At 33.9% G+C, this 13,105-nt stretch overlaps 1 protein-coding gene across 1 annotated transcript; it reads left to right on the top strand.

Moving 5' to 3' along the window:
* Positions 1–11,675: 11,675 nt before the first annotated feature.
* Positions 11,676–12,680, top strand: LOC138338611 (uncharacterized). Its single transcript, XM_069289590.1, has 3 exons — positions 11,676–11,976; positions 12,180–12,526; positions 12,660–12,680. The coding sequence occupies exons 1-3, from the start codon at positions 11,676–11,678 to the stop codon at positions 12,678–12,680; spliced, it is 669 nt and encodes a 222-aa protein (XP_069145691.1).
* The last annotated feature ends 425 nt before the right edge of the window (positions 12,681–13,105 follow it).

The raw sequence follows: 13,105 nt of genomic DNA, 5'->3' as shown, positions 1-13,105 counted from the left end.
GTTGAGAGAATAAATCTCTCCATAATCTAAAGTGTTAAACGTCTACATAGTAGAAGTTTGTGTTATTCTGCTATAAGAATAGGGATCTTCAATTTATATCCCCAAACTTTTCTTCTAAGGAAAGAATAACTCAATATGGAAGAATATTATATTTTCTTTCAAAAAGTAAAAACAATTATGGTAATGTTTTGTCTTTTCTTTTAGGAAAAAAATAAACTTTTAATAAGGTAAGAAAATTTGTGCAAAACCCTAACAAATCTCCCATTTTGGCTGAATTTTCTTGACAAAATTTGATCCACCTTCTTTTATGCTTAATAAATTTTATCATCGCCAAATCTTCAAAACTGTTGCTTGCCATGGTTAAAAATAAGGTTTAAAATATATGAGTTAAAAATGGTTTAAAAATATTTTATTTTTATTTTCAAAGATGCAGTAACACGAATGTTGAAAATATGGTTGAAAATTATTTTCTACATGTAGCTTGACAACAATCTTCTTTATAATCAAATTTGTTGCAAATTGATTTGAAGTCACTTGAGTCTGTCTTCAACCTCATTAAAACATTAGATTATTGGACCATCGGATTTTCGAACCATGTGCTCTGATATCACTTATTGGGCAATAGGATCGTTGAACCATGTGATTGTTGGATCATTGCTCTGATATCACTTGTTGGGGCTATGAAGGGGTGAATATGACATCAAGCGGAAGCTTAGAAATTACAAATTATACGGTTGATAAATTAGATAAGAAAAACTTGTACGAAAAACATAATATTATTATATGAAAACTAATATAGAAGAAAAATATTATAAAATCTTGAGAGAATAAATCTCCCCATAATCTAAACTCTTAAACGTCTACATTGTAGAAGTTTTTGTTGTTCTACTATAAGAATAGAGATCTTCAATTTATATCCCCAAACTTTTCTTCAAAAGAAAGAATTACTCAAATAAGAAAGAATACAATTTTTTTCCAGAAAAGTAAAAACATTGATGGTAATATTTTGTCTTTTCTTTTAGGAAAAAATAAACTTTTAATAAAGTAAGAAAATCAAAGCAAAATCCTAACAAATCTCCTCTTTTGGCTGAATTTTCTTGACAAAATTTGATTCACCTTCTTCTATGCTTGATAAATCTTATTATGCCAAACCTTCATTAGTGTTGCTTGCCATGGTTAAATATAAGGTTTAAAATATATGAATTAAAAATAGTTTAAAAATATTTTATTTTGAGTTTTACAGATGCATCAACAGGAATTTCGAGAATATGTTGAAAATTCTTTTCCACATGTAGTTTTGACAAAAGATCATCATCAAATTTGTTGCAAATTGGTTTCAAGCTAGTTGAGTCTATCTTCAACCTCATTAAAGAATTAGATTATTGGACCATTATATCTTCAAACCATGTGCTCTGATACCACTTGTTGGGTCATACGATCGTTGAACCATTGCTCTGATAGCACTTGTTGGGGCTATGAAGGGGTGAATATGACGTCGTGTGGAAGCTTACAAATTACAAATCATACGACTGATAATTCAGATAAGAAAAACTTATACGAAAAACATAATATTATTATATGAAAACTATTATAAAAGAAAATAATAATAAATTGTTGAGAGAATAAATCGTCCATAAACTAAACTCTTAAACGTCTATATTGTGGAAGTTTTTGTTATTCTGCTATAAGAATAGGGATCTTCAATTTATAGATCTCCAAAATTTTCTTCTAAGAAAAAAATAACTCAAATATGGAAGAATATTATATTTTTCTTTAAGAAAAGTAAAAACATTTATTTTAATGTTGTCTTTTTCTTTTAGGAAAAAATAAACTTCTAATAAGATAAGAAAATAAGGTCAAAACCCTAACAGATTGCAGTAGTTTTGTTTTGGCTTAGAGCCAGCCTGAATACATGCAAAATAAATAAAAATCATAAAGAGGGAAGAGGGAAAGGGATTGGCCATCTAGGTTGCTGTTCTGGGTCTCTTCCAGTGAGATTTGGGTCTTGTTTGCTGGCCGGAAAGTAGGTGATGGTGTCTAGTTAAAAACGGAAATAATGGGGTTGTATTTGGCCAAAGGGTAGTGATGTTTGTTGGGTAGGAACTGCTGGTTGCAACAGAGAAATCAAAAGGAATTTTGGGTCTGCTTGGTTGTTGATGTCTAATTGGTTTTTGTGTTGCCGAAACATTACCAGATTCCGGGTGGTGAGAGCCGAAAAACTTTGTACTAGTGAAATCCTTTTTGAGGATAAAAATATGAACATTTTTACAACCCTAAAATATATTTACCACCCTCATTTTTGACCTAATAAAAAACTTAAATAGGAAAACATAAAATGTGCTCAAATGATGGGTTTAACATTGTGGCCCAAAATTATATGAATAGAATCCCTAAATTATTTTCGTATTTGAATAAATTTTAGACTGTGCTAAATATCAACATGAATGTTAATAAATATAACAAATAAAATGAAAAGATATAAAAAAATATAATGAACGTAACTAATGACATGTAAAAATGCAATTTCAAAATTAATTGATAAAAAATCCAAAATTTTGATAAATAAACATAGTTATCTATAAACTTATGTAAAATTATATAAAAAAATTATTTTGAGCTATTAAATAAACAAAATTTAAATGTTACGAATTTTGAACATGTTAGGCCAAAATTGGGTGTCAACAATCCTTTGTGTACCTTCTATAAATAAAACCTAACTTGCTCTTTCCTACTAATCCAATTTTTATCGATCTACTCCACATCGCGTAGTTCTCCAGACAAGTTAGAAAGAAGGAAATCAAGTGTTACCTGGAGTATCAAAATCCTGCAAATACAATAAATGATGATGATATATAGTCACCACCGTGTTCAAATCATTTCCTGTAGCAACAACTCCTACAATCTCTATTGTTACTCTTTGAAGCTTCTAAAAATTAAAGAGCTCTGTCTATACAGTGGCAGATAACAGACAAGTGATCTTGATCACACTATGATCATGATCTATCTAGGTCTGATACCATGATGAAATTCATGAGTATTCAGAAGTTTCCAACAATGGAGGAAACACACAACTTAACTTAGATGAAGAGAGATTTGTTAAGCCTAATGAAGAGTAAAGTGAAAGGGTAAAATTCTCATTACAGTCGTATGTCCTACAAAGCTGTATCTAACTATCTATATATACAAAAATGAAAAGTATCTAGCTGATCTAGCTGAGTTGTACATTTCTTAACTAACTAATTTGCATCCACTACACATCACTAACCGTCTAATAGTTAACAACTTAACTAACTAACTTGTGCAATGTCACTGATCTAGGTGAAACCTCTATGTAATCAATTCATGTGCTGCTCAATATACATATATACATATATATATATATATATATATATATATATAGAGAGAGAGAGAGAGAGAGAGAGAGAGAGAAGACATAAAGTCACTACTAAATTTGTTTATATTTTCATAAAGACACCTTAACTTTGCAAGTGTCCTATCACCCCACAGAACTATATAATATCTCTGTAAAGGGGTCCTCTTGACCCATTTTCTCGTCAGGGTTGTTACCACGCAATGAGGTGAGTGACCCGATCTTTTCATTGCCATAACCAGTTATAAAGTGCAACATGTCTTTTTATTTCTTTATTATTAATTATTTAATTAATTTACATCATCTTTCCCATTATCTTCTTCATCCAAATTCAAAATTCCAATTACTTTTCTTCATATTCTTCAAATAAGAAGATTCATTTACTTCATCCATTTTATCACTTTTTTTGTCTCTTGCTTTTCTTTGTTTCTTTTTCTTCTTTTATCCTTTTTTAAAAAACAAAAACAAATGTGAACTCCATTGTTTAGCGAGTACTATGAAACTCCATCTTTATTTTGGTCCTATTTCCTTGCTTTAGTAACTTGACAGTTGCATAAATTTTATTTAGAGATGCTTTAGTGACGAAAATAGTGTTGTAACATGAAGCAACATGGAGGCTACGTTGAAGGTGACTATGACTGCTACTTTTGGAGGATTTACAACAAAGTACAAAGGATTCAAGTAATGAAGGTTTAAGAAGAATGAGGGAAAAATGAAAATAAAGTTAATAAAAATAGAAAGATAATAATGAAAATGAAATTAAAAATTAAAAATTAAAAGAATTCAATACGTGTCAAACAACTATTGGTGCGTGATTGTACCACTTTTCTTGCAATCGAGGTTGGGTGAAAAATGTAATATTTATAACACTATCAAATATCATATTAGCAGGAGTCATAATTTCATAATCATATGAACATCCATTTATAAAGATTAAAACATATTCAAACATATATAACAAAGTGATGAAATTCTGGGTAGAATTTAGACTGTAAGGATGTGTTGATATGCCAGACATGAAAAAACATAAGAATTTTGACAAATCACAAAGAAAATACTTAAATAACATTGTATAGTCATCAACAAATCTGACAAAGTGAAAGCAAGAAATAGCAGATCATATGTTCACAAATCTACTCGAAATTTAAATGATAAAATGGACAAGAAAATAAACTTGAACAAATTTGAAAATATGTGTCTATAACTTTAACTTCACCGAAATTCTTGTTGCTTTATTTTCCTTTATGGAGCTTGTTGGTTTCTTTGTCAAAGTTTTTTTGAGAACAGAAAGAGATGAGAAGAGCTTGTTTGTTGCTCTCCATTGTAGTTGGTGGTGGTTTGAATTGTTGTTGTCGTCCTCTCCTGTAACACTTCAAAAATTCAAGACGTGTCATAAAGCCTAAAATAGGTTTCATGAGGTCTAAGTAATATTTTAAAGTCCAATTTGATGAATGTAGGTCACTTAGGAGATACCAAAACGTCCAAGAATGTCCTTAACGTCCGAAAGTTGGTTCAAAGGGTACTAGTGTGCCTTAGCCTATTTTGACTAGCTTTTAGGAGTCAGAATTTTATGAAAAGTGGTGAAATGGTGGCTAATAGGTGTTTAAGTTTTTTCAAGGTGAAAAATTCTGGGTACGACTCCCCAAGGACCAATGAAGGGCCCTTGAAGAGGACCACTGCAGGTTGAGGCAACACTACATGTGCAGTGTGCATCGACGGGACGAACTACGATCCGTGTGTGGATTGAAGGCACGTAGATGCTACCGTCATCCCACACTTATCCAATTTGAGGAATCCATTGCCTTCCCAAGTCTCTGAACTTACCTACAAATGTGTAGGACGGAGGGGGGGGCCATTTCGTCGATTCATAGAAGGCCTATCGACGGGGTTCCGTTTGTGAGGGTCTTGATTTTTTCCTGCATGTTTTAATGTTAAATAATTTAATTAATTAAGTGGTTTATTTATTTTTAGGGATTAAGAGAAGACTAATTAACTAATTTAACTCCCATATAAAGGCCCCAACCCCAATTAATTTAATTACAACTGTCAATACAAACTCTCTTCCTTCTCTCCTATTTCTCTCTCTATTTGAAATCACCATTAAAGACTGGATAGGAAAGATTTGAGGGACAGAAAGGGATGAATTCACCATAAAAATCTTCATCAAACTTTAAGATATGGGATCTAATTCACCTTTCAAATTCTTTTCTCAAGGGGTTCCTTCAAAATGGATTTCAAAAGTTGAGTTTTCATGTGGGTTTCATCCAATTACGAAATTAATGTTGTGAATTGAGTTGTTTATGTTTTATTTAGGATATAATGGATATATTAACATGTATTTTAACTTTATTATGATCAATTGTGATGGTTTGGTTCAATTTGAAGATTATTATCTTGAACCCCTAACCCTAGGTTTGATCTTGATGTAAATTGGGCTGTGATTGATTCAATTGTATTGATTATGGGTTAAATCACTATTAGATGATGTTGTTACACCAATACTTAAATAATTGGAATGAATTGTAGTATTTTATACTAATCTTGAGAAGTGATCTAGGTGATGGAAATTAGCCTAAGCAATCTTGTTTTAAACATTGATTTGGTATTGAATTATGGTGTAATGACTCTTCTTGTATTTTTATCATGTTGATTATTAAATTACGATGTTGAACATCTAAATTGTATTGATTTTAGGTTTTATGGTAAGACCTTGCTGATGAACTACGAGGAAGACATGTTAAGTCTTGGAATATCTATCTTTACTTCCAATTGTGATTAATTGTGGTTAAGTCATGATGTTATTGGAGTATGCCTTATATTATGATGATAGGGTTGTATGATGTTTAATTGAAATGTCTTGATTATGGTTGTGAGGTTGATTAAGATGTAAATGCTATAAGGATGGTGATGTATACCAATGTGCCTTATTATGAATTGATATGTAATGTGTTGACCTCACCATAATGAATTGTGATGAAAGGATTTATACTCATACAATTCTTATTAAGATATTGATGATGATTATTATACAAGGGTTTGACCCTATAACCTAATCTAAGCTATGATTCATAAATAAAGGCTTAAAGATATTTGAAAAGGGCCTCTTGGTTAGCACCGAGTGAACTTGATTGAGGAGTGTCCCTTCCCACATTGGGAAAGTAGAAGCACTAAATTACTCTTGAGATTGGAGACTATAATGCATGGTGCATAAAGAAGGTCCAAACTATATCTCCTAGTTCCTGAACTATGTTTCCCCATTAGGAATATTAGCTAGTGGATCCACGAAGTGGCTAGTTTCATGTTATGGTACTAACTTGGCAAGTAGTCCCCCTTCTTTTGATGTAGGGTTTCATCACCAGATTTCACACTAGCTTATGTGGTCTATATCGGTTAGGTCAAGATGTTCCCAAAAGGTAAAATGAATTAAAGGATTTGAACACTAACTAGGATAATCTAAGGGGTCTAGCTTAGTCTAGGTAGAGGTATGAGACTCTACCTAAGCATTGCACTAGTTAGCCTTAAAAGGAGTCTTAGGTGGATGTTTTATATATATTTATGTTATAATGATATATGATATGTACAAGTTGAACTTGCACATTCTTGATATTATATGTTGGTAAGTTCACTTATGAGTATGCATTGGGTTATATTGTTAACTTAAGATGAAATATATATCTAAATGTTATATTATGTGAAGTTGGACACTGGTTATGTTTTCTTGTTGGGGCTACTTGATTGAGTAAGGTCATGGGGCTTTGCTTAGTCATTGCACTTGTTGACTTGATAAGGATTCATGATTAATTGTCTTGCTTATAATGATATGGTTATCGCTTATTCATGCTTGTGATGTTATTCCTTGATGATAGGGTTGTAATAAATTATGGGTTTATGTATGTTGGGATACATATTACTTGTTTGAGTTAGTATGCATATTTCGTGGGTATTGGTATGACTTGCTTGATTTTGCGTTAGACTTTTAATAGGGGTAAAATGGCATGTTTTGACTAAATTTCCTTTTTTAGCATATTTTGATATTATATGTGCATATGGTCTCATACTTAGTACATGTGAAGTAATATCCTCATTTTCTTCCCTTTTCCCAAACATTTTAGGTTCCGGTCGTTGAAGGTTCATCCGAGACGACTTGAAGAAGGCTTGGATATTCTCTATCATCTAAATGGGTAGGTCCTCACTTTCTGAGGCCGATGTCAATATCTTGCCTATGAATTTCCTTTGTTTTTCTAAGACTTCTATATTCATTCTACTTTCATTGTGTACGACTTGTATAAGCCTATATGTGGATTTTTTACATTTTACGTAGGGCTATGCCCAAATTTTGATGATCGTTTAGATGTATGAGATGAGACAATCTTTGAGACTATGCTATCTTATATATATGTAGGTACAATAAAAGTAGAAGGCTATGTAACCTTCCTTACGAAGGATCGATGTATACTCGATATGACTATATTATATGTATGTAGAGGTCTATGTAAACCTCCAACTAGATGTAATGAAATTTTTAAATTTCTCCGTACTTTGAACCTATGAATGTAATGAGATGAGACTAAGAGGCTAGTCTTAGTCCTTGAGAAAGGATGACGATGCTAGTTACATTTAGGGGGTAAACCCGGATGTGACAAACTTGGTATCAAAGCCAGGTTGAATATTGTTGAGTTAAGTCTCTCTCTCTACTCTATGTAGGTTTTTTGTATTCATAATTGTGAAACGCGTCACACTTATGAATAGGAACTTATGTGATGCCTAAGAATCGCTCTCTTTCTTTAAAATCCTATATCATGCCATTAGAGTATACTTATGGTGTGCTTTTGCATCTAATCCTATTGTTGTGCTTATAGGAAGAATGAACACTCGAAGGAATGTGGCTCGAAGACTCTAAGAGGAAATTGCTAATACAGGAGATCCTCCCCATGGTGATCAAGTGTCACACCCGGAGAGTATACCGCAAATGAGATTGGCGTTGTTGTCCTCTTAGAGGACTCATACAAGACCTTAGCATTTGTTATAACATGTGATCAGTAAAAATTGCGGAAAATTTAAAACTTTTACATTCTACTTGAAGTATACTTAGACTTCATACTTATCATTCATAAACCATACGATATTCTAAGAAATTGTCTCACATATATAAATCATCTAAGAGTGCAAATCTGGACTTATCCAATACATAGTCAATATGCCATATATGCCTTAATACAAAAGAATCCAAAGAAACATGATGGAAATAGGACATTCCTAATATCTATTAAAGTCTTCATAAGCTGGAATATAAATGACAGCGTCCCGAACATGAGGACCTACCAAGTCTTGGAGAAAGAGTTCCAAGCTTCTTCAAATAGACCTCCTTAAACTTCAGTGGTTGGAGAAAACATGCTAAGTCATATGAAAGCCTTCAATGCACATACCATATAACATATACAAGTTAAGGATTCTATCAACATAAAGCATGATATTAAGCAAAGACATTATCATAGAGTCATATTAACTTTTCATATACAATAGATCACATAACATAGCATACAAAACATTTACCAATGATCCCATCCCCAACCTACAAGTTCAATTTTCATGTGAAGCCCCATAACCCCACACAACCAAGTGGATAAGATAGGAGACCATGAGTAAAGCTTTAATTCATATAACTTGTAGCATAAGTAGTCATCAGTTCATTTAACAATATAACCCATTAACATATTCATCATAAAAACCAATATCATATAAGAGTAATATCATGTATCATAAACATATATCTTTCATGTTATCATATTACATAAGAAAAATCTCCTAGGTCTTCTCTTAGAGTCAACTGGTGCAATGTCTATGTAGAGTCCCATACCCCTACCTCTACTAAGTAGACTCCTCAAGTCACCTTAGTCAACATTCATTTACTTGTATTTCATTATACATGAGGGAACATTCTCCTTAACTTACATAGACCATGTGAGCTAAACATGGAATCCAGTGTAATAAAATCCCACACCGAAAAAAGGTGGTCTACCGACCAAAGTAGAACTTAACATGACATAGATTTCTAGGTGGATCCACTAGCTAGTATCCTATAGTGGCAACATAGTTCAAGAACTAAGAGATGTATTAGAGACCCATAGTTCCATATTACATGAAAGCCTCAATCTCATGAGAGTCATTGTGAACCTACCTTCCAACTAGGGTAGGGACACTTCTCATATCTAGTTCATCAGTGCTTAGCTCAAGTCCCTTTTTTTGAATAACCTTTAAGTTTTCCTTTTATCATAACTTATCATAGGTCATAGGAGATTAAATCCTTGTATAAACATGATCATGAGCTCTCTGGGATAAGATGAAAATTTCCTTTCATTCTAACCCTTCGTTTGTGAGATTAACATAACATAGTCATCTTGTGTAAATCATACAAGAGGATATCGTAACTTGCATTTTTCATGTTCTTTTCATGATCTCACAAATAACATGTTCGTATCCCAGCATATACACATAACAACATCATACATACATCCATAACATAGAATCATGATCTATGGGCTAATATAAATATTATAGAGTAATCACAACTTTAGAAGACTTACCTCATACATTCATCTTACAACATTCATAATCATAACATAGTGAAATACTCAATATCATAATCAAGTAAAGCTCTTAAAAATCATATACAAGATCAATGCATAATGTAGGCTAAAGCATAAGGGTCACTTAAGAGTTCATTCTAGTCTTAGTTCCAATCCCCATTTTTTTATATTGTCAAATAGTAGAAATAATCATACAAGACCATCATGTAGATAAGAACATGCTTCACAAGAAATTCAAACATAATAACAACATACTCATCAAATCGTGTGGAATAGACCATAGAAAACACTTGCTTTTCATTGAAAATCATAAATCTAGGGTTAGGGAGAAAATTTATTTCGTAGAGTAAAAGCCCTAGTATTTGAAGTTCTTGAAAACTTAAATTTGAAAGGACCTATTGGGGAAAGGAATACCAAGAGAGAAAAACACATACCTTATAGATGAAGAATCCAAAAAATTTGGATAAAAATCTCGAGGTCTTCGTCTTCTTCCTTAAGCTCTTCTTGTTCTTCAATGGAGTTTGGAGAAGAAAGTGCTCTTGGAAGAATGAGAAATATTTTGTTTGATCTGGTTTGGGACGTGTAAAATGGTCTAAAACTGACCTAATATCAATATATAGTCGTCCTATGAATTACCCAAATGACCCTCCACTTAAATGGGTCTTTTTAAAAAGTTAAATTACCAAAAATACGAACTTAACGATTTTGGGAAGTAGCTGCGCGTTGCGGGGCCAAATCCCGTCATTTTTATTGAATTTCGAGTTGAGGCAGTGAGGTGCATGTCAACCTCACGTAGAGAGTTTTCCTTTCAAATATTGATGCAGAACACTTCGTGTTTCTTACGCGTCGTGCACCACACCTCCACCTCTGGCCTGCTCGCAGGCTGCCAGGCAGCCTGCCCACCCATGTTTGGGTCCTCCCCAAGGACCGTTCGAGTTGTCCTTAGGGTGTCGTTACCTGACGTTTTGACCCTTTGTATTACATCCTACATATCCAAGGCCACTTTACAAGTGTATGACTTCATTTGACACTTCGAAACCTTCACCAAACATAGGGACATCAACTAGTTCAAATTAGCTTGTTTCCGGACGTCAAGGTCTTTCTTAGTCTTTTTAGTTCTAACCTTTTCCAAATGAGTTTATTACATTAATATAGGTCTGGAAACATCATTTTAAACATGATTTAATATATTAAGATCTATTTTAAGTCATGGAATTTCTGGAGTGTTACATCAAGTTCCTCCACTTGAAGAAGATGCTAACATGGAGCATGCACCGGTCAATCCTCCTCCTTTGACGGATGAGAATATAAGGATCACTCTTATACAAATGGAACAATCTATCACTACTCAAGTACCAGGGGCCACGACTCAAGTCCAAAATATTACGGCCCAAGAAACCCGGGAGGTTGTTCCCCGTCCTCATCAACAAGTCCCTACTATGGCTTCCCGTCTAAGGGACTTTACTCGGATGAACCCTCCTACTTTTTACGGGTCTAAGGTTGATGAAAAACCATAAGAATTCATCAATGAAGTCTCTAAAATACTTTTGTCTATGGGGTTGTCCACAAGTGAGAAGACCGAGTTGGTTGCCTATCAACTCAAGGACGTGGCACAAGCATAGTTTATGCAATAGAGGGATAATAGGACCTTGTGAGGTGGTCCTTTAACTTAGGAGATATTAAATAAGGATTTTCTTGATTGGTTCTGTCCTAGGGAGATGAGGGAGGCGAATGTGGTGGAGTTCATCAACCTTCACCAAAGAGGTATGGGTGTTCATGAATACTTCTTAAAGTTCACTAAGTTGTCGAAATATGCTCCTTCTTTGGTTTCCGATCCTAGAGACGAAATGAGTCGCGTTGTGACAGGGGTGTCAGATGATTTACAAGAGGAGCGTCATTCGGCTATGCTACACGAAAACATGAACATTTCTTGTTTTATGGTGCATGCAAAACATGTAGAAGAGGCAAGGGCTAGGAGGAAGAGTTATGATGCTAAGAGGTTAAGATCTTTTGATGGAAGTTTTTTAAGCTTGAGATACAAGACAAGCCTAGATTTAAGAAGTGGGTTTCAAGTCAATTCCCTTCCAACTTCCCAAAAGCTATTGGCTATAGGGTGTCTAACCCTCTATCCAAGAAGGGAAAAGATATTAATTCACAAACCGAGAAGCCAACTTGTGGAAAGTGTGGCAAGTAGCACTATGGTGATTTCTTTAAGGGGACAGATTATTGTTTTGGTTGTGGCAAGAGTGGGCACAAGGTAAGGGATTTCCCTAATGTGAAGAGTCAAGACATGGGTAGTGGTCAAACTCAAGTAAGTGGTTCTAATGAGGCACCAAAGAAGAACCGCTTTTATGATTTCTGCTCTAGGGGTGAGCAAGAGACTTCTTTCGACGTGGTGACCGGTATGTTGAAATCCTCCTCTATTGATGTATATGCCTTACTTGATCCCGGTGCTACTTTGTCCTTTGTTACTCCTCTAGCAGCCAAAAAGTTTTATATTTTACCCGATATTTTGCATGAAACTTTTATAGTGTCTACTCCGGTGGTTGAGTCTGTTTTTGCAAAAAGTGTAAGAAAAATTGTCCTAAAATATTGCCCAATAGAGTTTCTTATGTTGACCTAGTAGAGCTTGTTATGTTTGATTTTGATATTATATTGGGTATGGATTGGTTGCATGATTGCTCTGCTTCTATTGATTATAGGACAAGGGTGGTGAAGTTTAACTTCCCATATGAACCCGTTGTTGCAAGGAAAGGGGGAAATTCTATTCCTAGAGGTCGTATTATCTCTTATCTAAAAGTCTGCAAAATGATCTCAAAGGGTTGTCTATATCACATAGTAAGAGTCCAAGATTTAGACTCTGAAATTTCTTCCATTGAGTCGGTACCCGTAGTGAGTGAGTTTCCGGAGGTCTTTCCTGATGACCTTCCTAGTATTCCCTAAGAATGGGAAACTGACTTTGGCATAGATTTTCTACCGGATACAAATCCCATTTCAATTCCTCCTTATCAGATGGCTCCGGCCGAATTGAAGGAGTTGAAAGCCAACTCAAGGATTTAGTAGATAAGGTTTTTATAAGTCCTAGTATTTCTCCGTAGGGTTCTTCGGTTTTGTTTGTAAAGAAGAAGGATGGATCCTTGAGAATGTG

This window comes from Solanum lycopersicum, chromosome 9 (assembly GCF_036512215.1).
Source record: "Solanum lycopersicum chromosome 9, SLM_r2.1".
Lineage (NCBI taxonomy): Eukaryota > Viridiplantae > Streptophyta > Magnoliopsida > Solanales > Solanaceae > Solanum > Solanum lycopersicum.
The sequence above is the reverse complement of the archived record's forward strand: the minus strand, read 5'-3'. Positions and strand labels throughout refer to the sequence as shown.

Coding starts and splice junctions, on each gene's coding strand:
- LOC138338611 (XM_069289590.1), top strand. CDS start 11,676: ATGAGGGAGGCGAATGTGGTGGAGTTCATCAACCTTCACCAAAGAGGT. Junction 11,977..12,179: donor GTTAAGATCTTTTGATGGAA/GTTTTTTAAGCT, acceptor TTAAGGGGACAG/ATTATTGTTTTGGTTGTGGC. Junction 12,527..12,659: donor AGTCTGTTTTTGCAAAAAGT/GTAAGAAAAATT, acceptor TATTGATTATAG/GACAAGGGTGGTGAAGTTTA.